We start from the raw sequence: 26,647 nt of genomic DNA, 5'->3' as shown, positions 1-26,647 counted from the left end.
AGAGGAATGAATCCATCAGTTCCATCTCCTCACTAAGTCTTCTGGTTCATACAGAGTTTTCAGGATTAGACCTTTAGTAAATTCCTAGATTATTTCTGTGCTTTGTGATAATAGGGACACATCATCTGCTGTTTCTCATGCTTTTCTCTCACACCATGTGCTACAAATCTCAAACAAAAAGTTGGCTATGCAGGCCGTCTTATTAGCAGCAAGGATGGGCCGAGGAGTGAGGTGGTTTGAAGCTCTGGAGAGATTGTACATGATAGGCCAGACTTGGGTATCCAGCTGTTTTTGGACTCCAGTTCCCATCATCCCTGACCACTTAAGGGTGATAGGAGTTGCAGTCCAAAACCAGCTGGAGACCCAAGTTTGGTATACCCTGCCCTAGGCTCTGGAATAGGCAATATTAGGACTCTCAAAGGTCCTAAAGCAAATGTAGGGAACAGGAAACATGGTTCTCCAGAAGTTCTTGAACTCCAGCTCCCATCAACCCCAGGCAGCATGCCCAGTGGTTGGGGATTATGGGAGTGGTAGTCTAGCAACGCCTGTCCAAAAACATTTCATGGAAATTTACGGACCTTTGCTTCCTTTATTATTCATCCATTTACCTGCTGTCTTCTGTTTTGATCTTAGCTGCTGCCCTCTCAGCCAAAACTAGCTGAAATCCCAGGGTGCTTATATATGCTGAGGGTGAAAGATCCTTTCTCTACTTTAAGTAACACTTATTTCTGCCTGCTGCTTCTGTAAATATAGAACCCGTGTTTCTTTATCGAAAATGTATATGTCTGTTTCATGCAATATTTGTTCTAAGTCTCTGTCACTCTGTTCTTTATTCTTATCGCTGGAATTTTGCATGACACGTTTCGGGAAGAGGAAAAAATCCGTTCCGAATTAAAAACAGTTTCGGAGAGGGCAGGAGGGAGGGGCTGTGTGCATTATTAATACAGTGAAACTGCTGTCGAGAGTGGCTGCTCAGCGAACCATGATAACTTTGAGAAATTAGTCTCTTGTCAGAAATCAAAATTACGCGGGAAGCGTGCAGAGGTCCTTTTCGAATCAGGTTGCAGTAGCCACCCGAAGAGGTTTCACTGTAAATGTGTCACTTTTGTATATCTTATTGGAATGTTCTTGTGATTACATGTGTATATGTATACCCCTCAAGTACAACTGGAGGTAATATATGAGCACATGCATTTAAAGCAAGCAAAAAGAACCAAGCCACACAATGCACAAACCTGCATTGTGTGCCCAGTATACTTATGAACCTTATTGTGCATACATTTTTTCCGTTCAAAAAAGAAAGAAAGAAAAAAACTCACATTTTTTTCCCGTTACAGTTGAATGCACATTTGTCAGAATGTATTAATGCCCCAAGCACCTGTAGTTTTAAGCGTTATGGCTGCATTTTTCAGGTCAGTATATAATGATTTATATACTTGATTGAAAGTCTACAATAAGAAAACTTAATACTTATTGATAGCTCTCTCGACTGGGCTTGACATCTCTCGTTATCCGCTAAGAGAAAGGCGCCCAGTGGCTTGAGTGATTTTGAAGTTATGTATTGGGTGATGATCAGTTTACCTGCCATAGAAATTTAAATGTGTAAACGTGTTTCTAGGAACCACAGTGTGTCAGGGTTCCAGTACTCTGTTGCTTAACATAATAGATACCTTGCATTTGGAATTTGAAAGGCACAATTTGCCCCTCAAGAAAGCAGACTGCAATTACTTAAGTTGTTTCCACAAAACTTACTACTTTTCTGCAACGAAACTTTTGGCCCTTAATACTGCTTGTGCCCAATAAAATCCACGGAAGGCTTAACCTGCTATAAGCTGCTGTCCTGCGACCTCTGCCTTTGTGTGTTTAAATGGGGTATATGTGGAGGTTTAGTGAGTGTCCTTTAAGGAGTTAAAAATGTGTCAGCTTAGGCCGGGGGTACCCAGTGTGGCCAGTGGTCCCCAAACAACTGCAGGATTCTGGGCTGGGGGAAGGACGACCCTGGTTCTTCATACCTACAACAAGTAGGTTCATTGTCCAACCCTTGGCATGCGCAAACGAAGCCACCAAGAATGAATGTGGAAGATGGTGAACTTTAAAATGAGACTTTTTGCCAGGTAGATCAATTCTTCCTTTCCTGCCATGCCATGCCTCTTGTCTTAGCTCTCCAGTGAAACCCATCGACGGTTGGACATTAGGGGGAAGTGCTCAGTCTCATATAAATTGCCCATTTCTTGTTCCTTTTGAGGAAATGTGCCGGAACAAGGATATGAAGAGACATTCTGCAGACCTGCAGTTTATTTCTTTTTTAATTTAAAATTTTAAACCCTCTTTAGCCCAAGTGTGAGCCCCCCAAACCCACAGGTATCCTCCTCCCCAAATTAGTGAGATTTGTAGGTGGTTTTTGGGTGGTGAGTAGCTGTGTCTAATTCCCATATAGAGCTACGGTTTTCAATATTCTTTTAAACTGGGTTATATATCTGTAGTAGGGACGTGGGTGGCGCTGTGGGTTAAACCACAGAGCCTAGGACTTGCCAATCAGAAGGTCAGTTGTTCGAATCCTCGCAACGGGGTGAGCTCCCGTTGCTTGGTCCCTGCTGCTGCCAACCTAGCAGTTCGAAAGCACATCAAAGTGCAAGTAGATAAATAGGTACCGCTCCGGCGGGAAGGTAAACGGTGTTTCCGTGCGCTGCTCTGCTTCGCCAGAAGCGGCTTAGTCATACTGGCCACATGACCCGGAAGCTGTATGCCGGCTCCCTTGGCCAACAAAGCAAGATGAGCGTCACAACCCCAGAGTCGGTCACGACTGGACCTAATGGTCAGGGGTCCCTTTACCTTTATATATCTGTAGCACAGACAGGCCATAAGAGCAGTGAGGAGCAACAGGGCTGGGGCCGTAATCTTATCTTTGCTTACCTGGGAGCAAGCTCCTTTGAATTTAATACGACTTACTCCTGAGTAGGCTTGATTAGGATTACACTGTGAAGAAACCTCCAAGGGGTTCTTAACACCTGGGAAACAAAGCATTCAACAGTTTGCACACAAACACAGTTGCTCTCAGTGGTAGAAATAGTTTGTCTTGTTGGCACTGCTTTCTGTTCCCTTATCACCAATCACTATTTTTATGTTCCGTGTTTCTGTGCGTATGTAGATATATATTTTACTGGAATACCTATTATACAGAACATGTACATTGGAAATCACAGAAATATTAAACTTGCATCTTAATTTACACACGTTTAAAAGGTTAATTTACACCAAAAAAAATTTGCACGGTGTCTCATCCCCTAAAGGGACTGAAACAAGCAGATGTACATACTCCGCATATTACTTGTTTCCTGTGTAATTGTATGTAGTAGTTATTCATACTGATGTGTGTGTTTGTAAGGATCACATATTTTCTGATTACCTAAAAGCATTAAGCAGAGCATTTTGGAAACTGTCTAAAATGGAAAATGTCACTCTCTTGAAGCAGTACTGCCATTTCTAGAGTTGATGAATTAAATTTTAATCTTTCAATCTGCTCCCCACCCCACAAACATCTTGTTCTCTTTTTACTCAGTGGACTGGCTTGGGCTTTGTGCTAAATCATAGCGTAGCATTATGAGAACAAGCCTCAGTGAACCCGGAGCTTCTGTGTCTGTTTTCTATTTTACTATAGTTAATGTGTCATCTGAACCTTGACAACCTGCAGTTAATCTTAACTGTGGTTAGTGGAAACATACCAACTTCAAACCATAGTTTATGGTTTTAACTATGGTTTAATCATACTTAAAATTAACCAGAGTTTAGAGTTGAAAAAACACTAAACTACAACACATATATATTTTTTTAAAGTGGTCTAGATAAGTTTTTCTTTTTAAATCTGCTGTTAATATAGAACAGAAGGGCAGGACTCACTGAAGCTTGTCCTTGTAACACTAAACCATGGTTTAGCATTATATCCAAATGCAGCCAATGAGCATTTCCATATATAAAAGCATCCAATCCTGTTGGTTTACTTTCTCTAGTTTCCTGGGTAGACAATCCACCAAGTTCTGCTCCTGTGGAATTAACCCTTTAGGCCAATGAGTGAAGACGTTCAGGGGCTTCAGAACAGGTTGTGAGCAATGGTTTGCAGCAGCAGAACTAGACCTGTGTCCCGTTGGCCACAGGAGAGAGCAGAAGGCATATTGCTTTTCACAGTTTTTCCACCATTCTCCCTCTCTCTGCCTCACACTTCCTTCCTTTTCCTGGGAACGTGATAACCATAGAGTAGAAAAGGCAAGTAAAATAAAATAGAGCACGTAGATTTGAAAGGTATTTGTTGGCTAATTTGTTGCTTAAATTTGGCATTGTGCTAAACTGCTTCTTGGGAAGACAGGTTGCAAATAGCCACTTGCTGGGGAGCAAGTAAAAATTGCCCCCTGGCAAGCTATTCTTACATTGTTGTGCCCCCCAGACACAGTGAAGCCAGACTGTGAGGACATCTGTGATTCGCTTCCAACCTTAAAGGTTTGAAGAGAGAACAGGCCAAAGGCCTGTCAGTTCAGCATCCTGTTTTTCGTGGTGGCTAGCTAGACACATCTGGGAAGTAGGACATGAAGGGAGCAGCCTTTTCCCTAGGGCTGCCATACAGAAACATGCTGTTTCTGATCCAGGATGTATCACACAGCCTTTGACAGCCTCGTCTTCTGTGTACTTGACTAATCCCCCTTGTAAAAGCAGCATCATAAGCATCTCGCAGCAGCAAATCCCAAGGATGCTATGCGAGAAGAAACTGTTTTGACCTGGATCTCCTGCCAATCACCCGCACTGGATGACCTTGGGTTCCAGTGTTAGAAACACTCTCTCCAGACCACACCATGCTTAACGGTGGAAGAGAAAGCCCAGCAATCCAGGGTCTGTGCCCCTTGGAGAATGGCCCCCACATCTCTAGGGTTCTGAGTCTTCAGGAAAGATGTAGGTTTTACAAGAGCTTCTTTACCCTTGGGTCCTCAGATGTCACTGTACCACATATCCCACTATCTCTAGTCAAGTTACAGGTAGGTAGCCGTGTTGGTCTGCCATAGTCAAAATAAAAAAATTCCTTCCAGTAGCACCTTAAAGACCAACTAAGTTAGTTCTTGGTATGAGCTTTCGTGTGCATGCACACTTCTTCAGATACACTGAAACAGAAGTTGCCAGATCCTTCTATATAGTGAGAAGGGTGGTGGGAATGGGAGATTGGCAGATAGCTGAGATGAGCCTGTTGACGATTCTTAACGACTGCAATAGGTCTTCCAGGAAAAGGCAAGGGGTGAGAAGGTGAAAAATGGCTTAGTCATGTATAATGAGATAAGAATCCAATGTCTTTGTTCAAACCAGGTCTCTCCATGGTTTTGAGTTTGGTATCTGCCAATCTCCCATTCCCACCACCCTTCTGAGTAATGCCCCTCCCCACCTTCTCACTATATAGAAGGATCTGGCAACTTCTGTTTCAGTGTATCTGAAGAAGTGTGCATGCACACGAAAGCTCATACCAAGAACTAACTTAGTTGGTCTTTAAGGTGCTACTGGAAGGATTTTTTTTTATTTTATCTCTAGTCAACTTAGCCCAACGTTCAGGGATGGTGTGAATTGCAGGTCACTTCCAGGCTCGCTGTTTTGCAGGAGGAGTTCAGTTGAATTTGCATGCTGCCAAATTTAGGTGTGCATTGTTAAATGGGTTAAAGCAGTCTTGCACAGCAAAAAAAAAAATAAAAAAATTGTGATAAGTGGGAAGGGATGGGAAAACATGCTATAGGTCAGGGATGTCCAACCAGTAGATCATGATCTACCGGTAGATACCTGGCTGATCCTGGTAGATCGTGTACAAGTTTCATGGAAAAAGCTAAAAAACCTCTGTGCAATCCTCCCTCCAAAAAACTCAACAACTCTGGGCAATCCACCCATCTCACGCATGCTCTTCCTCCCAACAATAACAATGAGTAGATCACTGCCAGTTTTTTTATACTGGGAATAGATCACAGTCTCTTGGGAGTTGGACACGCTTGCTTTAGATATTGTGGGACGAGTGTTTTCTCCTGCTCTGGAGGGTAGGACTCCAACCAACGGCTTCAAGTTACAAGAAATGGGATTCTAGCTAAACATCAGGAAAAACTTTCTGACAGTAAGAGCTGTTCCGCAGTGGAACGGTCTCTCTCTGGAGGTTGTGGACTCTCCTTACTTGTAGGTTTTTAAGCAGAGGTTGGATGGGCGCCTGTCAGGGATGCTTTAGTTGAGCCCCAGGGGGCTGGACTAGGTAACTCTTGGGGTCCCTTCCCACTCTACAATTCTATGAGAAAAGTCAATTGATGGGTAGTTGTACAACCGTGCAAATCTAATTGGGCTGGAGGCTTCCTAATTGGCAGATGCCGTAACAGCCACTGGGCAAGCTGGTTGAATGCTTAATTAGCAGATTGTGTGGAGGCACGTCTACTTCTGGGGACCTATGGTGGAAGAACTCTTGCTTATATGGCCAGCAATTAAGGACAGGCTAGTAGAGGAAGAAGTTGAGCGATTCAGGACTCACCTTAACAAAACACTGTAGAAAAATAGGGTTCCTGCCCCTTTGTTCGTCCCCTCAATGTACTGTTTAAATGAAATAAATAGGGATATTTTTTTCCCACTGGCAAGGTTTGGTGGATTGAGCCTTTACCTTTTGAAGGCTGTTGTGTTTGTGTGTGTGTTTTGGTGCTTACACAAATGGTTCTGAAATGCATTTTAAAACAAAAACCTCTTTTTGCATGGTAGTTTTAAAGCCATGCAGGTTTTGGGTGGGGCTCCAGCACCCCTGAATGGAAGGTGAATTCAGGCTGTGTTTGCACATCATGCTAAGCCACAGATTACAGTGAAGCGCATGAGCAGGAATGAACTGCAGCAAGGCTTGGGCTCATGCGCTCCCCATGCCAGGAGGAGTTCAGAAGCTTTTGCTTCTGCAGTTACTTAACCACAGTTGGCCATGGCAGGCAAACTGCAGATACTATTAACCATGGCCAAGAGACTGATACTGATGAATTGGAAGAATGGAGATACAATTCCCCTTAATCAATGATTGACAACGTGAGATTGGCAACATATGGACAAGCAGCTTATAGACGCAGACTTTCTTTGGATAGATACAGTGACATTTGGAATGCGTTTATATATTAGGTTATTGACAATTATATGTGTATTAGGATAACAAGGATATTCTCATCTGTATATTAATGTGTGGTGATGTAACAGTATTTTTCTTTATTTTTTCATTCTCCCTTTTTTCTTACCCTTTTTTAATAAAAGAAATTCTCTTCATAAAATGTTGAAAAATGTTTTTAAAAACACACCCTATGGTTAGGTTAAAGTAGCTGCCGCTCATGGCCGTGGTACTCTCCAGATGTTGATGGACTACAAAACCCATCAGCCCTGGCAGTATGACCAATGGGCAAGGATGATGGGAGTTGTAGTCCAGGAGCATCCAGAGGGCATCAGGTTGGGGGAGGCTGCCCTACAACAATCTAGCTTCAACACCTGGGCCATGAAAAGCAGGAGCACACAAGCTCAAGGCTCCCTGTTGCGCGTTGCTTGCTCGTGCACATTGCACCAACCAATGGCTTAGCAGGATGTGCAAATGCGGTCTCTGTGTTGTGTGTCTTTATTATTATTATTATTAAAGCAGGTTTGTTGCAATAATATGCCTGAGAAATGCATCATTGGGCCAGACCTATGGTGGGTGGGTTGGTGCTACATTGAATGCAGGGTTGGCTAAGAAATGAAGTTGGCTAAATCATGTTCTTTGTCACAGGGAACAAACCAGCAAGTTAAAGCACATGAAGCCACCTCAGCAGTGCAGCATGTAGACTTATTGAAAGAGTGGAGTAATTGTCTAGAAAATAAGGTACATCTCCTCCTCACCTTATCTGCATTACTTTTATGTTTTATGCGTCTAGCAGGGATACCATTGTGGGAGTTTGGAACGGCCACTGAAATACTTCTCTGTTTCCAAAAGCAATGAATTGTGTAGCTGCAAGATTTTTGTTCTTAAGGTTTGAAAAACAAGAAGTCTTCTAAAGAGGTTTTCATTAACTGGTAGAATGTGCATAATATAGATAGGTAAACTTGTCTTTCACTCCCAACTGGTTAATTATAATCCCCCCCCCCCCATTGGGCTGCCTTACAAAGACAGGCAAGTAAGAAAAACCTACGCTATTAAAACCTGCATTGCTGCTTGATTTTAAGGATGTTTTTAATGTGGGCATTTCCAACAGCTCAGCATAGAGCGAGAGGCCATAACTCGGTATTAGACCCCTCATACTTTACAGGCACAAGGTGTCAACTTCCATTCTGTGGCACCTCAGTTTTAAAGGGTCTTGCTTGGGTAGACTTGGCAGGCGTAGCCAATGTGGTGCCTTTGGGATGTTATTGAACTATGACTCCTATCATCCCTAGCCAGCATGCTCAATCTTCAAGGATGATGGGAGTTGTAGTCTCACAACATCTGGAGAGTACACTTGAATCAGTAAACCCACGTCTCTCTTTCGTTGTAGAAAAGCCCCCCCCCGGCATAAGAACCTCCTCCTCCTCCTCCTCCTCCTCCTCCTCTTCTTCTTCTTCTTCTTCTTCTTCTTCTTCTTCTTCTTCTTCTATACCACCCTTCATTTGTAGATTTCTGGGTGATTCACAGCATAAAAAGACAAGATAAAAACACAAAATACATAATAAGAATAAGGACAAAACAAACCAATAACCCCCTCCCCCACTAGATAGTTTAATATACGTGTCTCTGTGTGTCTTGGTTTTTGTTAATTTGGTTAAATAATAAAATGGAGAATTCCCCGGATGCCTAGATCTAGGTTTGAAATAGCCATGGGTGTTGCTCTAAGTTGATTCATTTTTCTACTTGGGGACTAATATGTACTTATAGTTCGCATTTATTGCTGCCATCTCCAAAGCCCCCAAGAGCAAAAGGAAAAAAACCACAACCCCTGATTGGCCTGCTCCCTTTTCGCATCTCACTGTGTTCATGGTGCAAACAGAGCTCTGGAGTGGAGTTGGGTGGGGAAATGGACTCCTGACTTAATTCAATGCAAACTGATCAGGTATTCAGAAAACGGAAGTCCCATATGTGGTTTAAGAAGTGAGAGGTTTGGTTGGCTGGACTAGTAAGTTAAAATTTAAAACTTACTTTTTTCTTCCAAATCAGCATAAGTAAGTTGAACAAAAGTAAATCGTTAGCAATCAAAGGAGAAAACACTCACTTACTGGAATAAAATTACGTACGGTTGTTCTGTAGGGTTGTTTCATGTCTCGTTTGTTTATTTGTGAGATTTCTATCCTGCCTACATAAAAGGCAGGTTTGACAGATTAAAAAAACAAAAAGCAGCCATCCTCAGCAGTCCCCTTATCAAAGAATCTTTTCTCTTTGCTCTTATTTTTGCTCTGCTGAGCTGTAATCTGCAGCAGACTTCAAAAGCCATTTCCTTTCCCTGGGGAACCATGGGAACTGTAGTTCTGTGAGCATGGCTAAAGATCCTTTTAAAAGGTCTCAATGTCCTTGTTGTTGTTGTTGTTTAGTCGTTTAGTCGTGTCCGACTCTTCGTGACCCCATGGGCCAGAGCCCGCCAGGCACTCCTGTCTTCCACTGCCTCCTGCAGTTTGGTCAAACTCATGTAGGTAGTCAAAATAAAAAAATTCCTTCCAGTAGCACCTTAAAGACCAACTAAGTTAGTTCTTGGTATGAGCTTTTGTGTGCATGCACACTTCTTCAGATACACATGTAGGTAGCTTCGAGAACACTGTCCAACCATCTCGTCCTCTGTCGTCCCCTTCTCCTTGTGCCCGCCATCTTTCCCAACATCAGGGTCTTTTCCAGGGAGTCTTCTCTTCTCATGAGGTGGCCAAAGTATTGGAGCCTCAGCTTCAGGATCTGTCCTTCCAGTGAGCATTCACTGCTGATTTCCTTCAGAATGGAGAGGTTTGATCTTCTTGCAGTCCATGGGACTCTCAAGAGTCTCCTCCAGCACCATAATTCAAAAGCATCAATTCTTCGGCGATCAGCCTTCTTTATGGTCCAGCTCTCCTTACTAAACTACAATTCCCATGATTTTTTGGAGGAAGCCACAACTGTTAAACTGATACCAGACTGCCATCTTACATAGCTATACCCTGAGTAGCATAGTAGAAAAATTGGGGGGGGGGGGGAAACGACAACAACAACCATTTTCATTCAAAAAGGTTCTCTCAAAAGACCCAGCAGTACCTCTGAGTAGTATCTATAATCTGCAGATGCAGTTATACAGTTGGTACTTCAGATTGGCACTGATTTTACCATTTTGTTTGGTTGAAGTTGTCTTCGCACAGCTGGAGAAGAGTTGCCAGATTAATCCTCACTTAGAAAAGTAGGATGACAACCCCTCCCCAGTCTTACAAGACGGAAACTTCTTTCAAAAAGGATCTCGCAGCTAGCGATCCAAATTCAAATTTTGAACCCCTCGCCCCCTCTCTAATAAAACCTATTAGCTGATGAAAGAGATTTTATTCTTTTAGCCCGAGGCAATAGCGATAAGCATTTTATCAAATCTGGTACAAGCTGAGAAGTTTGCTCATTTGTCGTTGGGTTTCTAAAAATAGCCTTCTGAAATAATCAGGGAATTTAGTGCGCTAATGTATTAGACAGCTTGTCCAGTGCGAAATAGCTGGAATATAACTGGCAAATGCCACAAGATTTTTGGGTTTGGGTTTTTGTTTTGTTTTGTTTTGGTGCAGAAGAGGAACCTGAAAAATGATGTTTTTCTTCAGATGTTTACCAAGAAAACCCCCTTGTTCAGCCCTTTGACCAGGGGTCAGCAAACTTTTTCAGCAGGGGGCCAGTCCACTGTCCCTCAGACCTTGTGGGGGGGGCCAGACTTATTTTTTGGGGGAGGGGGAATGAACGAATTCCTATGCCCCACAAATAACCCAGAGGTGCATTTTAAATAAAAGAACACATTATACTCATGTAAAAACGCGCTGAGTCCCGGACCGTCCGTGGGCCGGATTTAGAAGGCTATTGGGCCGGATCCGGCCCCTGGGCCTTAGTTTGCCTACTCATGCCTTTGAGGATGGCAAAGGTCTGTTCCCTTCTCAGATGTCAAAAGAAAACCAGCATGTATTATGCCCTCATCTCTCCTACTACTTTTAACAAAACTAGATTCGGTTTTGGTTTTTTAACCCCTAGGCTTGGGTATGTGTGTTGGCATGGTGAGTGCACTTAACTGCGATGTCTCAGAGGAATCTGGGCTGAATGCTCAAATCACTCATAGATCCAGGAACCAACAGGAAAGCCAAGAGCAGATTGAGGACTGAAATCCTAGGGTTGACAAACTATCCTTGAGTTATGCCATCTCAGTGGGCCGACCAATCTGCCTGTCAAATCCCCCACCTCCTTAGTATTTCTGCATCTTAAAAGCACCTGCTCATACACAATTTCATTTTGGGGGCAAGGAGAAAGAAGCATTTTTTTGTTTTGTTTTGGCAAGGAAGTGTGGATTTATTGCAAAATGAAGGACAACCACTTTTATAAAGAGTTTGACCCCTCTTGTGTTAGAAAGCCCAGATGCTTTCATCCTTATCAATACTGGCACAGGTGTGCTTTTACTGTAACTGATAGGCAGCATTGTGTCGGAAACATTTGAGAAACCTTCCCTACTTTTTTAAGATGGATCACAAATGGTGGTCCTAGGCAGTCTGTGGTGGTATTTCAGGTACATAAATACCCTCTCTAGCTGTTTCCTTTTTTGGCTGTTTTGCTGATGAATGCTGAATGCAATCTTCACGTTTTGCCAGGACGAGAGGGCAGGGTTCCAGGTGCGAGATGGTTGAAGGGAAGAAAAGCACTGATGAATAGTGCAAAGATCCTCACAGTGACTGAAAAATGATAGTCAGCTGTTCTTTGTGGTTCCAGCACAGTCCAGTAGGTGCGCTAAGTATTTTCCGACAACAAAGCACAAGCTGATTTCTTTTAGATGATATCATCAGTGCACACCCCTGTTCTTTCATATTGCTCCCTAAGTATGTATCTTTCATTCATGGAAATCATTACAGGCTGGTTTTGACTTGTGTCCTTTACTGAAGAACCATTGAAATACGATTCTTAAAGCAGCCACAGCCTATTTCTTTTTAGGCACCAAGTGGGGTGAAGCAATTTTAATCATCCTCTTTTCTGTTTCCTTTTCGGTCATCGTTTTCTTCTGTAAGTCTTTCTACTGGCCTGTCTGTTGTAAAGGACTTAGATGCCCAGTATGGATTGCCCTCAAATAATGCAGTTCCCTTATCTCCAGAAATCAAAGCCTTGGGAACGACCAACTAAATAAGTGAAACTTGCTTAGAAGTTAAGAGTTATGACCAGAATTGTACTCCTCCTTTTAATCCAGGGGAAGGAGGAAGAAGAAATCTGCTTTCAGGAAGGGCTAGAAAATACACGAAACACAGTGAAGATATATTTTATTTGGAACGCTCCTCCTTGTTTGTGAGAGATGGCTGGTTCTTTTTCTGTACGTCTGGTGGGAGTAATTGTAGATTATTCTCCCCCTCCCTCCAGGTCGCCATGCTCCAGAATGAAAGTTTGGAAAAGAACAAGAGTATACAAACTTTGCATAATCAGATTTGTAGCTTTGAAATAGAAATTGAGAGACAGAAGGAAATGCTGCGGAGTAATGAGTCCAAAATACATCACTTACAGGTAAGTTATTGATTTCTTCCCGTGCTTGAGCAGAGCAGGGTGAGCATTTTTCTGCTCTTTGCCTTCCTGTTTGCAGAGCCAAGTATGACAATTCAGGCCGTAGTCCTATATACACTTTCCTAGGAATAAGTCCAGTCGAACGCGTCTGTTGCCATTTACTTTGCTGCTACGAAGGCTTATTGGGGTGTGTTGTACTAGCGTTCAATACAATCCATGCACGTTTATTTACTTTAAATGCTTGCATCATAGCAGTTTCCGCATCCTCCTTCAGTAATAGTGAGTTGTCCTGTATTCCCTCGTCTGTTGTTTCCCTTGGAGGTTTCCTTTTAAATATTATTTTTTTTAAAAAAAACACGATTTATTCTTTTCATTTAAAGCGAGTGATAGACAGCCAAGCTGAGAAGCTGAAAGAACTGGACAAAGAGATCCGTCCCTTCCGACAGAACTGGGAGGAGGCAGACAGCATGAAGAGCAGCGTCGAGTCTCTCCAGAACAGAGTGACTGAGCTGGAAAGTGTCGATAAGAATGCCGGTCAAGGAAATAGGAATGCAGGTAAAAAATATTTTTTTTAAAAAAAAACCTGAGCACAAAGCCAGCAAGGAACTTGCCTGGCAGATCCTGTCAAAATAACTAATAAGGTGCATTCTGAAGTGGAACTCTTGCTGGGGATGTTTCCCCTCTGAAGACAAGCAATAACTGCAAACCTTGTAGTTTCTTGAGAGCTGTCTGCTTAATAGCCATCTCAGAAGTTCATCCCCATTGTGTCTGTGTTACAGCACCAATTGAGGCCCTTAGCCTATGTGATTCCCTTGCCAAACCATGTGGCTGTCAGAGAAAACCAGGCTATGCAGTTTTGTTGTGTGGCCCAACCCCTTAATAACGAACTTTATGAGTCCTCTTTATACCTTGCCTTTGAAACCTGATATTTTGTGTTTCCAGGGCCCACCTTATTCCTGTGGTTGTAACCCGTTTTAACTCTGACTCTGAGAGCCAGTGTGGTGTAGTGGTTAAGAGCGGTAGTCTCGTAATCTGGGGAACCGGGTTCGCGTCTCCGCTCCTCCACATGCAGCTGCTGGGTCACCTTGGGCCAGTCACACTTCTTTGGAGTCTCTCAGCCCCACTCACCTCACGGAGTGTTTGTTGTGGGGGAGGAAGGGAAAGGAGAATGTTAGCCGCTTTGAGACTCCTTAAAGGGAGTGAAAGGTGGGATATCAAATCCAAACTCTTCTTCTCTCTTTAATCTTGAATTTTAATTTGTTGTGACCTGCTGGTGAAGGGTGGGTGATAAATTTGATGGAAATAACAACTTTTAGATGCTCCTCATAACAGACATTAGTACCTCCCAAACAAGTTGCTGGCATGCTTTTTCAGCCGCTGTGATGGAAAAAGCATAATCAGTATTCAAAAGCATAATCGGTTTTCAAAAATGTCATCGTTCCCCCCCCCCAAAAAAAATCCTTTATAGTCTCCCCCTTTATAATCTGTGGCTGCTTTTATTTTATGTGTAGTTCAGAGGGATGTTTCATCTGAGCATCACCATGATAAAGTAAAGGACGCCTTTGCCTTATTCTGTGAACAAAGTAATAAAAACCACAAATTAGCAATATGACGCAGGCCTTTCTTAGCGGCTTACCCGATACGGTTTGGTTCAAACGTGAATCAGCAAGAAAGAAAAAAAACTTTTATGAAGAATAAGCCATCTGTTAATGCACCTTGCTTGGACTGTTGTGTAAATATGCAGTCCATTCATTGCTGAACAGTAGTATATCGATCTATAACTCAGTGCTCAGGCTGGGGTGCTGTGCCTGATGGCGACAGGTGGAATTTCACCAGCGCACAGGGCGATTTCCCCCTTGCCACCTGAAATGGGGCACAGCCATTTAGACTTAAGTTGCTGGAGACCATGAATTTTGAAAATTGATTCTGGAATCCCATAGAGCAGGTCTCTTATTCAGCTGACATCACAGAGAATATATACAGGCATTAAGCATATAACTTCTCCTCCTCTGAGTTGATTGCTATAGTACCTCTGATATGGCTTTGAACCACAGTTGTTGTATGTTGCAAGCAAGGAAGTGCTTTTGTGCTCCTCTTTTGCTTGTGGGCTTCCCATAGGCTTATGATTGGCCGCTGTCAGAGCAGGGTGCTATGTAAGCCTTCGGTCTGAACCAGCAAGCCCCTTTTTATGCTCTTACGTTGTTAAAATACCAACAAGTCTACCAGCTGTCTACCAGCTCCACCTGGTACGAAGGCTAAGACCCTACCTGCACACAAACTGTCTCACCAGAGTGGTGCATGCTCTAGTTATCTCCCGCTTGGACTACTGCAATGCGCTCTGCGTGGGGCTACCTTTGAAGGTGACCCAGAAACTGCAATTAATCCAGAATGCGGCAGCTAGACTGGTGACTGGGAGCGGCCGCCGAGACCACATAACACCAGTCCTGAGAGATCTGCATTGGCTCCCAGTACGTTTCCGAGCACAATTCAAAGTGTTGGTGCTGACCTTTAAAGCCCTAAACGGCCTCGGTCCAGTATACCTAAAGAAGTATCTCCACCCCCATCGTTTAGCCTGGACACTGAGGTCCAGCTCCGAGGGCCTTCTGGCGGTTCCTTCGTTGCGAGAAGTGAGGTTACAGGGAACCAGACAGAGGGCCTTCTCGGTAGTGGCGCCCACCCTGTGGAACACCCTCCCTTCAGATGTGAAGGAAATAAGCAGCTATCCTATCTTTAAGAGACATCTGAAGGCAGCCCTGTTTAGGGAAGTTTTTAATATTTGATGCTGTATTGTTTTTAACACTCGACTGGGAGCCGCCCAGAGTGGCTGGGGAAACTCAGCCAGATGGGCATGGTATAAAGAATAAATTATTATATTATTAACAAGTACTAGTTGTGGCAAGTGGGGTGGGATGTTGCTTACCTGGCTTCCTAATGCCCAGGTCGCTGCTAGTAACCAAGACAGGCAAGGCATTGGAGAGGTTGGAGCAGATGCAGCAGGGAAGGGGATCAGCCGTTCCTGCTGCTGTGTCCACACTTTGCTGACCTCTCCACTGCCTTGCCCCTCTTTCCTTGGTTCCTAGCAACCACCTCCGGGTTGGGAACCAGGTAAGTCATCCCGCCACACCCAGTTCTGCCTGCTGTGGATGCAATTGTGCACCTTTCTTTAACGCTTAGTCAAAATTGCAAGGTTTTTCTTCTTTTTTTGCAATTTTCACAGAGCAAAATGTCACGGTGAAAGCACTGTGGACTAAGCATTAGTTAGAATTAGGTGTGCCTTGTCTTAAGGCTGTGTTTTGGGTCATGTTGTCAAAGTATTGCTTTCTTTCTTTGCATTTTTGTTGCTGATAACATTTCATATTGAGCTTTTTACATCTTTTTTGCACTTGGAATACATCTTGTCTGCACGAGCAGTAATGTAATGTGTGTGTGTGTGTGTGTGTGTGTGTGTGTGTGTGTAGGCTAACTGCTGAGATCCATCGTATTACATTGCTCACGTTGTGTTTTCAGGTCCCAAGGAAAAAGAAGCCCAATATCATTTTTAAAAACTGACCTGAAAACCCACCTGAATAAATGTTTTTCCTTGATAATGTTTGGGTTTTCTCTCTTTTCCTTCCAGGTCTGCTAGAATCCCAGTTATCTAGGCATGATCAGATGCTGAGCGTCCACGACATCCGATTGGCTGATATGGATCTCCGCTTTCAAGTTTTGGAAACGGCCAGCTACAATGGAATATTGATCTGGAAAATCCGAGATTATAAACGTCGGAAGCAAGAGGCGGTCATGGGGAAGACGTTGTCCTTATACAGTCAACCTTTTTATACGGGGTATTTCGGCTATAAGATGTGTGCCAGAGTTTATCTCAACGGAGACGGCATGGGGAAAGGGACGCACTTGTCTTTGTTCTTTGTCATCATGCGGGGAGAATACGACGCGTTGCTTCCGTGGCCCTTCAAGCAAAAAGTCACCCTTATGTTGATGGATCAAGGACCTTCCAGGCGCCATTTAGGGGATGCTTTCAAACCAGACCCCAACAGCAGTAGTTTCAAGAAGCCCACCGGAGAAATGAATATTGCTTCTGGCTGCCCAGTCTTCGTTGCACAGACTGTTCTAGAAAACGGAACATATATTAAAGATGATACTATTTTTATTAAAGTCATAGTGGATACATCGGACCTACCAGACCCCTGACGTATAGCAGAGAGGCAGATTCAACAGAAGACAACTCCATTTGGGGCTCTTTTTTATATCTACCTGTCTTCAATAAGAGGTCCCTAAAGCTCAGAGGGGACCACCTTGTGTTATCAGAAGGAAGCGTTTGGAGGCATAAATTTGCATAGGGGTCCAATGGCAAACGTAGCAACCCATTAAGAAGTCATACCATGGTATATTTTCTAATTAAAACTAATAGGAACACTTCAAGTTCTGACAAGTCACTTAATCCTCACGAGGACAAACGATTACAGTCAGAAAACCTTTTCGTAATTTATTGGTAATCTCTAATCGGTTGGAAGGGGGGGGGGGGAGACAAAAATATCCTGTGCTGGAAAAGACATGAAACTTTTATTCCTTTTTAACTAGAAAACAAAAGTAAAAGTTCACACGTGGGTTAGCTAGAAACTGTCAGCATGTTAAGTTAAAAAAGAAGAAGAAGAAATTATGAAGTAACATTGCAGTTAAAAGATATTATTACTTTGAAAATCGATAAGTGCAATCCTGTCTGAAATACAGCATATTGTTTATTTTTAAGGCCTCTCCTGGTCTCTGTTTTAAAATAATTACTTTGCCAGAAGACCTCGACAGAATGTCCAGATCTTCTCGAAAGTGTCTAAATCAGAGTCATATTTTTGTTTAGAGTTCTATTAATTGCTACAGAAAAAAAAGCATTTTATTTTAAAACTGTTGATAGACTGATATTTCTTGGAAGAAAAAAAAAGATCAAATGCAGGTTATCACTTGTGATATGAAAAGAAACTATTCAACTACAGCTGTTATTTCTCTTTAGAAATGTAAACCTAACAATATATGTCGTAGTTAATGACACTATTTCAAAATTAAGAAAAAATAATCACTCATGGATGCTGTGCATCATTATCAGATTTATAATTTTCACCCTAAAATAGGGCATTTGTTGAACTTTGGAGTTCTAAACGGAATCCTGTATGTTTTTAAAGTTCTGCCTCATGCGCTCAGACCAAGCTCTATAAAAATATATCTATATATCTATATATAATCTATTTTTTTGCTAAAGCATAAATGTGCAACATATTTTTGGTGTTTGAGAAGGGGGCATAGTGCTGAGTAATACCTTTATAGGAAACCTGCTAATTGATCCTCTGCTTAGAAATTAACCGCATCGTGCAGAGGACAATCCGTTAGGAGAAAGCAGTGTCTTAATGGAAAAACGGTGGCTTGCATGCAATTCATGTGCCTTAGCTGTAACGTGCTGCTTTATAGCTCATAGCTTTGTATTCAGATTTTAAGTTCAGATTCCTGAAATGGTCATTTTTTTAACTGGACTTTAGGCATAATGTGCTGACTGGTCTGTAAAAACCCACGCCAATATTTTTCGCGAGATACGGAAACAGAAGCCCAACAGCTGCGCTTCTGACTTAACCAGATATTCCATCCGTTCAGTGTTGTGGAATACTACTTCTTCAGGTGCTATATACATATATTTGGTGCACGGTGCTCCTATGGAGCCAGGACTTCTGACAGCGCCCCTGTTTCCAAGGAGAGCGGCTGTTCAATGATGCCATGCTCCTAGGTAGCAGAGCTGACATCATTTCAAACTGGCTCGGTTTCAGAATTTGCAAGGGGATGTATTCAGGGGGGTTGGTTTTCTGGCGGGTGCGACATGCATCCCTGCAGGGAAAACCTACAGGACCCTGTTCTTATAAACTACTACCTGAGCCTTTACTAGGAAGCATCTTTCCCAGCCTTCAAATCATGCTGATTGCAACCCACAGAACTTACCGACTTCTGTTTTTAATAGTCCCTTGTGCGACTAGTAAGTCTAATGGCATCACTTGACCTGTACTACACCAACCATGTGGGTGCTGCTTTTTAATTGCATGGGTGGCTGTGTAACACTTAGAGTGCTCCCCCTGGACAGAGCTGACGTGCACGCGGGCAGAGGGATCGTGGGCCCCGTTTCCCTAACCAGTCAATTGTTGTACCTACTCAACCTTTCCGCTTCAGTCGGGTGTTATAGCCAGAGGTCCATGTCTAGGGCTCAGTTGAAACCTCACGTCATTGTAGTTAAGTTCCTTGCTCTTGCCATTGTCTTTTATGGCTGTGCCTTTTCACTCAGTGCCTGCCAAAGGCTTCCCCCCCCCACCCTTTTCGTTCTGTTAACAAATATATACGTACCGTGCATGCCGAGTGAACCTCGTGGGGTTATTTTATTTTATTCTTATTTTTTCCCAGGCGCCTGCTTAAGTACTGCCTGCTGCCTGGCAGCCAAAGCATTCAGTAGCAACCTGTCTTCCTCTTCTTGCCTTCCATGGTTCAAAGTACTGTATTTTTCTCTTATGGTACTAACTTAGCTGTGTCCGCTGGTGCCAGCTGCCGCGAGAAAGGCAAGCGTCAAAATCCTAGCTCTGACACGAAAGGAAGACTTCTCCTGCCGAAGAGACAACCTGGCGCAGTTTTACGCAGGCCAGTGTAAACCCATAACCTTCTGCTTTAGAGGAAAATGTTAAGTTGGCTTGTGGTACTCTTTTAATAGTCATGAATGTAGGCAGCTGAGCTTTTGTATATGCATTACAGAATTTTACTGAAAACAGGATTCCCTAGTGGAAATGTCCAAAGGGCTCACCCTCCTCATTGCTATTACGTCATGGGCATTTTACGAGCGCGGTCTTCTACGAACAGTTTATGTCCTGTTTGAATATGATACTGTTAGAGGACAACCCAGACCCCATGCAGTGCAGAATCCTTTTCAAAACATCTCTTTATTTTTGAAACCCTAGAAAATGTGAACGGAGTAGAAGTCAGTGCAGTCCCTCTTTTTTCCCTGAGTCCACAGAAGCCTAATTTTCAGCTTGTAAACTCAAGTCAACTCTCTGACGTGCTTACAGTTCTATGTTTTCGCTTTGTGGTGTTTAAATTAAGTCAACAGCTTCCCGAAGCTTAAATCTCGTTGGGCCGTATCCTGATTGGGACCTCGGCATTTAAATGTTACTACATTTAAAGAAGTCCGAACATCAGAGTAAATACAGCACCAGCTATGACACTGGTTGCTATAATTATTTTCCCTCCATTGTGACGTGGATTTTTTACTTTCTTTCTGCCATCCTCATTATATCAAATGCTCCTCATATAACTCATAGTGCAGATTCTCTCCGTTGTTAAAAAGCAATCCCTCCCACAACCCTGCAAGAAAAGAGGTAGCTTGGACTACCAAAAGGGTTGGGTGGGATTTTGACTTTCAAACATGGTGCTGTTTACAACATACATGACTTTTGGGACTCCCGTTTCCACATCACAACTTTCTTTGTCACTCACTTCAAGCCAAGTGTTTTTTGGGGGCTGTGCATCTTAGCAAAATCATGTTCAGCTCAGGATACTGGCCACTAATCTTAGGTGAAATATGCAGTCTGCCATGTTGTAAGTAGGTTATATATCACAGTACAGTGGTACCTTGGTTTACAAATTTAATCCGTTCCGGAAGTCCGTTCTTAAACCAAGGCGTGCTTTCCCATAGCAGTGGGGGACTCAATTTACAAATGGAACACACTCAACAGGAAGCAGAACATGTGTGGTGTAGTGATTAAGAACGGTAGACTCGTAATCTGGGGAACCGGGTTCGTGTCTCCGCTCCTCCACATGCAGCTGCTGGGTGACCTTGGGCCAGTCACACTTCTCTGAAGTCTCTCAGCCCCACTCACCTCACAGAGTGTTTGTTGTGGGGGAGGAAGGGAAAGGAGAATGTTAGCCGCTTTGAGACTCCTTTGGGTAGTGATAAATCGGGATATCAAATCCAAACTGCTGCTGCTTCTGCTTCCGAGACAAAGTTCATAAACCAAAACACCTACTTCTGGGTTTGCAGCGTTCTTAATCCAAGTGGTACATAAACTAAGCTGTTCTTAAACCCAAGGTACCACTGTACTTGATATTTAATAAAGATGTAAGCCCAAATATTTGCTGGCTCATAGAATATACCTTGATTGGCTCACTTTTTCTGATGAACAACTGCAGTAAATTTGGCTGGCCTGCCACACAGGACAGTTGTTTGGGGAGGAAGCAGTTTCCTGAAATTAAGATAACCTTACTCTCTGAAGATGCAGCCTTCAAATAAGATTAGGGTTTGCACTATTGATTAATGTCTTTATTTTTCCTTTCTTTAATTTTTTTTTTAGCTTTCCTCAAATTTTTAGGATTATTTTATTTACATTTGTAGCCTATCTCAAATGCTCAGGTAGGTAAAAAAAAAAAGCGTCATAAAAAGACAAGTTAAATAAAAGGAATATAGCAAGCAATTGTCCCACTCTGATTGCAAAAGCCAGCCCCAGTTTAAAGGTCTTAAAATGGTTCGAAAAGATTCTCAAATGTCAGGATCCTACAGTTTCACGAGTGAGCACAACCCAAAATCTCACTTCTCCCTTCATGGCCTTGTAGGGCCAATTTGGTGATGTATAGATCATTCATTAGTTGATTAGTGTCACCCTTCTGCACTCCTGTGATAACCCCACAGTTGCACTGGTGTTGCATAACTAGCTTTTTGTGTTGCTACACGAGGGTATATAGAACTCAGTGTTGAAAGTACAGTTCTACCCAGTGACTGCTTAAGAAAGCACAGTCCCATTGCTGCTGTTCTTTATCTCCCCATTCTACGTTTCAAAGCAGCTTTTGTTTCCTACCTTCTACAAAGCACTTTAGACTGCCGCATCAAACAATTTTTGCACCACATGCGCCCGCCCTGTTTCCTATTTTCTTCTTTTTAAAGTCTCAGATCCAAACAGGAGTAAACTGTTCCGGTGCCTGAAGATCAACGTGTGATCTTCCTGCATGACTGTATTTCCATTGCTTCTCTGTTGATTTCGTTTCAGCTGCTGTCTACGACACAATTATTGAGTGAGATGCGAGCGGCTAAAATGCAGCATTGACTTTCAGCCTTGTACTGTAACTTTCATTGTTCTTGAGAAGAATGTAGAATAGGAAGAAAAGAAGTGGAGATATGGCTCTACAAGCGATGGAATGTAATAGATCTCTTAAAAAAAGTGAGGTGCACTCTCAGTTCCTTTATAAAAGCTGCGTTTCCTTACGCCTTGGGAGAAGGGAAACTCATAGATGTGGAATGTTTATGTTTTGCCATACTAATCTTTGTCAAAATTCAAATAGAGATTTGGTATAATGATTGGGATTGTATTGCTCAAAGTACAGTGGTACCTCTGGTTGCGAACGAGACCCGTTCCAGAGGCCCTTTAGCAACATGAAAAGAGCGCAACCCGCAGCAGCGCGTCTGTGCACGCGCGGCTTGCGATTCAGTGCTTCTGTGCATGCGCGTGACGTCATTTTGTGCTTTGCGCATACGTGAGCGGCGAAACCCGGAAGTGACCCTTTCCGGTACTTCCGGGTCGCCGCGGGACGTAACCTGAAAGAACGTAACATGAAGCAGACGTAACATGAGGTATGACTGTACTACCAATTTCTCCTGCTTATAAAACTTTGAGTGGGCTTTTTCTCTCTCTAAAACCTCACCTGTTTATATCTCTTTTTCATTGTGCTGAACAGGCATTTCACTGACAAACCAGCCTCTTTAGAAATACCGACTGGTGCATGCAAAGGCTGGCATAGAGCAGTCACTACAGGAGATATTTTCTGCACCTCGATGACACAAGTTCCAATCTCCTGTAGTCTTGATGCCTTCATTTATGCAAACTATGCAAATGTATAAAGAGGTGGGCAGGTTTTAAGAAGAAAAACAACAACAACTTGATAATTTTTTTTCCAGGTCTGGACCTAAAGGCATGTATCACATGCCGGAATTCTTCTAAGCACATACTCCCAATAGCTGCTCCCAACTGTTCCTTAAAGTCCATTAATAGGGAGAGAAGCAGTTGCTGGGGAGGTAGAGCACATGTTTGACATGCAAAAGGTCCTGGATAAAATCCCTGGCATCTCCACCTCAAAGGACCAGGTATCTGATGATTTAAAAGGCCTCTCCTGGAGACCCAGGGGGCTCATGCAAATCACAATAGCCAGGTGGACAGAAACAAAATAGTCTGACCTGGTCATAAAGAAGTTCCTTCCTTTTGTCCCTTGTACACACAAAAAAAAGGGATGATAGGAAGAAATAGCTCCTGTGCAAAGCCAGGGCTGTCCTCTTGAAATGTTTTTGTGCCAAATCCAAGAAGAGTTTTGAAACCAGTTGCCACTGGGGGTGGGGAAACTCTGCTTCTGTGAAATAAGCCCACAAAAGAAACCTTAAAATTGGTGCTGCACAAACCCTAATGTAATAGATCATAGCCTAGGTTTGCTACAAATCATGTGTTCTGTTTTGGTTTTTTCCAAGGCAAAAGACAGAAGCTTTAATCTCACAGAAATTTGTCCTTTTCCTAGTAGCTCAATTACCTTCCACCTCCTCCCTTTGCTGTGAATGTCAGGGGCTCATGGATGTAAGTAATAGTTTTGGGCAACGAAAGCCCAGAACATAAAAGATCAGCTTTGGCTGATGTGAAGTAGCAGCCTGCTTGCTTCTTGGAAACATCCATATCTGAGAGCCTCTGGAGGGGCCATAGGGGCTTGTCAAACTAGAAACTGACCATAGAACTCAGCAGACCGAAATGGAATACGGGGACAGGGGGGACAAAACGATAAGTAAATTGGCAGTGTGAGAATGTCTACCAGCTTCCACAGTTAACTGTGTTTAGTACTCTTCACTGTTATAAATCCAAAAACAATTACAAGCCAATGAACCTGGGATTTCAAGTCTGTTTAAAATAACAGCTCTTGGTGCTTGGTGCATCTTTCATCTGTGCACTGCTTTACAAAATGTCAGTCAAGCCTCAAAAAATGAATAAATATAGAATTGCTTATTTATGTAGAAATTGAATGTTGCACAGAGGAAAAGCTGGTGTTGGTGCTATATGGTAAACACCAGCTCTTACTTCCTTGTGCTGCTTTCAGGCCACTGAAACATCCTTTTTGATCTCTAACCCATAAAGAAGGGGTATTTGGGGGGGGAGGATGGGGGACAAGGAACCTGTTTTACGGATTGCAAAGTCTATAACTGACATATCGGCTGTCATGCTTTGGGAATGTATTTGTGATGTGATGACTCAGCTGTCCATGTTCCAGTGTCCCTTTTTACTCTTCAGAGCTCATAAGATTAACGAGAAGCTTAGCGTAACATATTCCCACTTGTGCCCAGTAATAAACGATAACCTGTGTCTTGGTTTTATAAAAAATAATAATCTTCTGATACAGCAATTTATGTTCTTTGTTTTAGAGGATTCAGTTTTTAAGGGCTTTATTGGACAAGGAAAACTCAAAATATTTTTAAGTGCATGACTTAATTCTGGTTCTGTCACCTTTTCCACTGTGAATACTTTAATTATGTACTTTAAACAGAAATAAAATACTGAGGGCTTTACTATTACTTCCTGCCTTTTAATCCAACGTAACATTCTTGCATCTGCGGCATGGCTACTGAAATGTATTCCCAAGGAATGTGTATATGCTATCCATGCACTTATTGGTTATATAACTTGCTCATAACTTACATGTGCATACTGAGGAGTTCGATGTTCCATTCTCCTCTTGTAGAATTACTGGCCCGTTCTGACAGTGTTTTCCAAGTATGCACCCATGAGCATGATTAATTCAGGAGCCATCCTTCAGATGCAAAATTTTACGTTGGAACCGATCCCTAGAGTTTATTGAGACCTGTGCCAGATGTAGGAATAAGTACATTAATGGGTGCTGATGAGGGGGCATCCTTCATTGTTTTGAAGCAGTGATACACCACAAAAGGGATCTGTTTTATCCTAAATTACCTTCTGACATATTGGCAAGACTATGTAGCTTTTTTGTCTTCCACTTCCCAGTTTCAAGCCCTGATCCTAAACATTTGTTTGCACTTCTGGCATTACGCTGAGCGTGACTTGCGGGACCAGCTATCAGGAGACCATATTCCAAGCAAGGATCGGCAAGGTTTATCGAAGCTTAGGATCAGGCAGTGAGAGTCAATATTCAATAATTTTCATTATTATTATTAATAATGGGGAATTCATGCCAACACTTTTAATATTTCTAAGCATGCAGCTTCGAACTGGAATCCCATAAAGCTTTTGAAGTTAAGATTGGGATTCCTTCCCTAAACTCTGCTGATTAGATTTCATCCATCCCACCCACCATGTAAGGGACTCAAAAGTCGTCCATAAGAACAAAACTATTAACTGCAGTGGCTAGTTCTGCAAGGACTTTAAACTTCTTACGAAAGGCAGTACTGCCTGCAGATTGCTTGGTAAACTGGTTTATATATAGAGAGAGAGAGATTAAACCATTTATTGGCATACTTTAAGGGACCTCGTTCCCTGCAGAGAGAATACTCTTAGAGCTATGAACTGGGCTGCCGCTTGCGAGCATATCATTTCCCAGCCATTACTGCTTCTGCTCGCGGAGTTTTTGGTACTTGTAGAATTGGGTGGGGGTGGGCGTGGGAATAATGCTTTTGCTAGTGCTGAGGCACCAAATCATTCACATAGTATTGTTTTCCATGTAGCTATCTAGGATATATATCTTCTGCATTTTGTACGACTATAAGAAAATATATAATTTTCCCGCCCAGCTGTGATCCAAAAGCTCTCATGATTTAGGGATAAAAAGGGGGTGTTGGGAGACACCCCCGTGCTGAAGAGATGGACAGTGAATCCATTCTCCTTTAGGACAAGTAGGATAACCTTTTAACATCCATAAAATGCCATTTATTGAATGAGCTGGAAAAGAAATATGGGCATCCTTTTCCAAGAAGAAATATCTGTTGAAAACACACCAGTAGTCATGAACTGTGTACAAAATCAGTCTGTATAAAACTTGTGTGACTTCTTTTTATTTCATATTTGGTAAAAAGGTACATTGGTTGTGTTCGGTTTTCTGATCCAGAAACAAAGACCAAAGAAGGCCAATCTTATTTGACTGTGTATATTCTGCCTGTCTTAATTATTGATAGCTATAAAGGATACAGTGCAAGTAAGTGAATCTGGTAATCAATGGTTTTTGTATGTTTATTTTTTAAAGGAAAAGAACTTTTAAAGTGTATAATTTATTGCTCAGCAATACCCAGGTTGTTAATAATGATTAGCAACAAGCCCTGATTTCCCAATAGCATTATTATATGTTGTCCTTCGGTTTGTTGTATTGTTATTTGGTATTTATTTGTGTTTGAAGGTCTTGCTATGTCTTGTGTTTTGATGCTAATAAATGAGAACAGTGTGTAGAATGCAAAACTTTGAAATGCTGAACTGTATTAAAGGGGGGGAGGGGAAATAAACCTAAATAGGAAGTGATATTTTTTAAATAAACAGAATTGCGTTTTTATTTTGTCGTATGGTGTTGAGCCATTTTCAGTTCACTTTCATGGCTCCTAGAAACATGTTCTCTCGCAAATGGGGAATAAATGGGGAATTTATATACCACCCTATACCCAGAGGTCTCAGTGCGGTTCACAGAACAAAATAAAAATACAAAATCACAAAATACATACCTTATCTTTTGCTGTATAAGACTCACTTTTTCCCTCCTAAAAAGTAAGGGGAAATGTGTGTGCGTCTTATGGAGCGAATGCAGGCTGCACAGCTATCCCAGAAGCCAGAACAGCAAGAGGGATTGCTGCTTTCACTGCACAGCGATCCCTCTTGCTGTTATGGCTTCTGAGATTCAGAATATATTTTTTTTCTTGTTTTCCTCCTCCAAAAACTAGGTGCGTCTTGTGGTCTGATGCGTCTTATAGAG

At 42.5% G+C, this 26,647-nt stretch overlaps 1 protein-coding gene across 1 annotated transcript in view; it reads left to right on the top strand.

The window, feature by feature from the left end:
* The window catches only part of TRAF3 (TNF receptor associated factor 3), a 55,471-nt gene extending 29,249 nt beyond the window's left edge, over nt 1-26,222 (top strand). Inside the window, exons 7-11 of the mRNA XM_081192811.1 lie at nt 1,338-1,412; nt 7,781-7,873; nt 12,554-12,694; nt 13,072-13,246; nt 16,308-26,222. Coding sequence (XP_081048937.1) covers nt 1,338-1,412; nt 7,781-7,873; nt 12,554-12,694; nt 13,072-13,246; nt 16,308-16,879 — 1,056 coding nt within the window. The 3' untranslated portion in view covers nt 16,880-26,222. The remainder of the gene's footprint in view (nt 1-1,337; nt 1,413-7,780; nt 7,874-12,553; nt 12,695-13,071; nt 13,247-16,307) is intronic.
* Nucleotides 26,223-26,647: the final 425 nt, after the last annotated feature.

This window comes from Podarcis bocagei, assembly GCF_964188305.1.
Source record: "Podarcis bocagei genome assembly, chromosome: 1".
Taxonomy (NCBI): Eukaryota; Metazoa; Chordata; class Lepidosauria; order Squamata; family Lacertidae; genus Podarcis; species Podarcis bocagei.
This window is presented reverse-complemented; position numbering and strand designations above follow the sequence as displayed.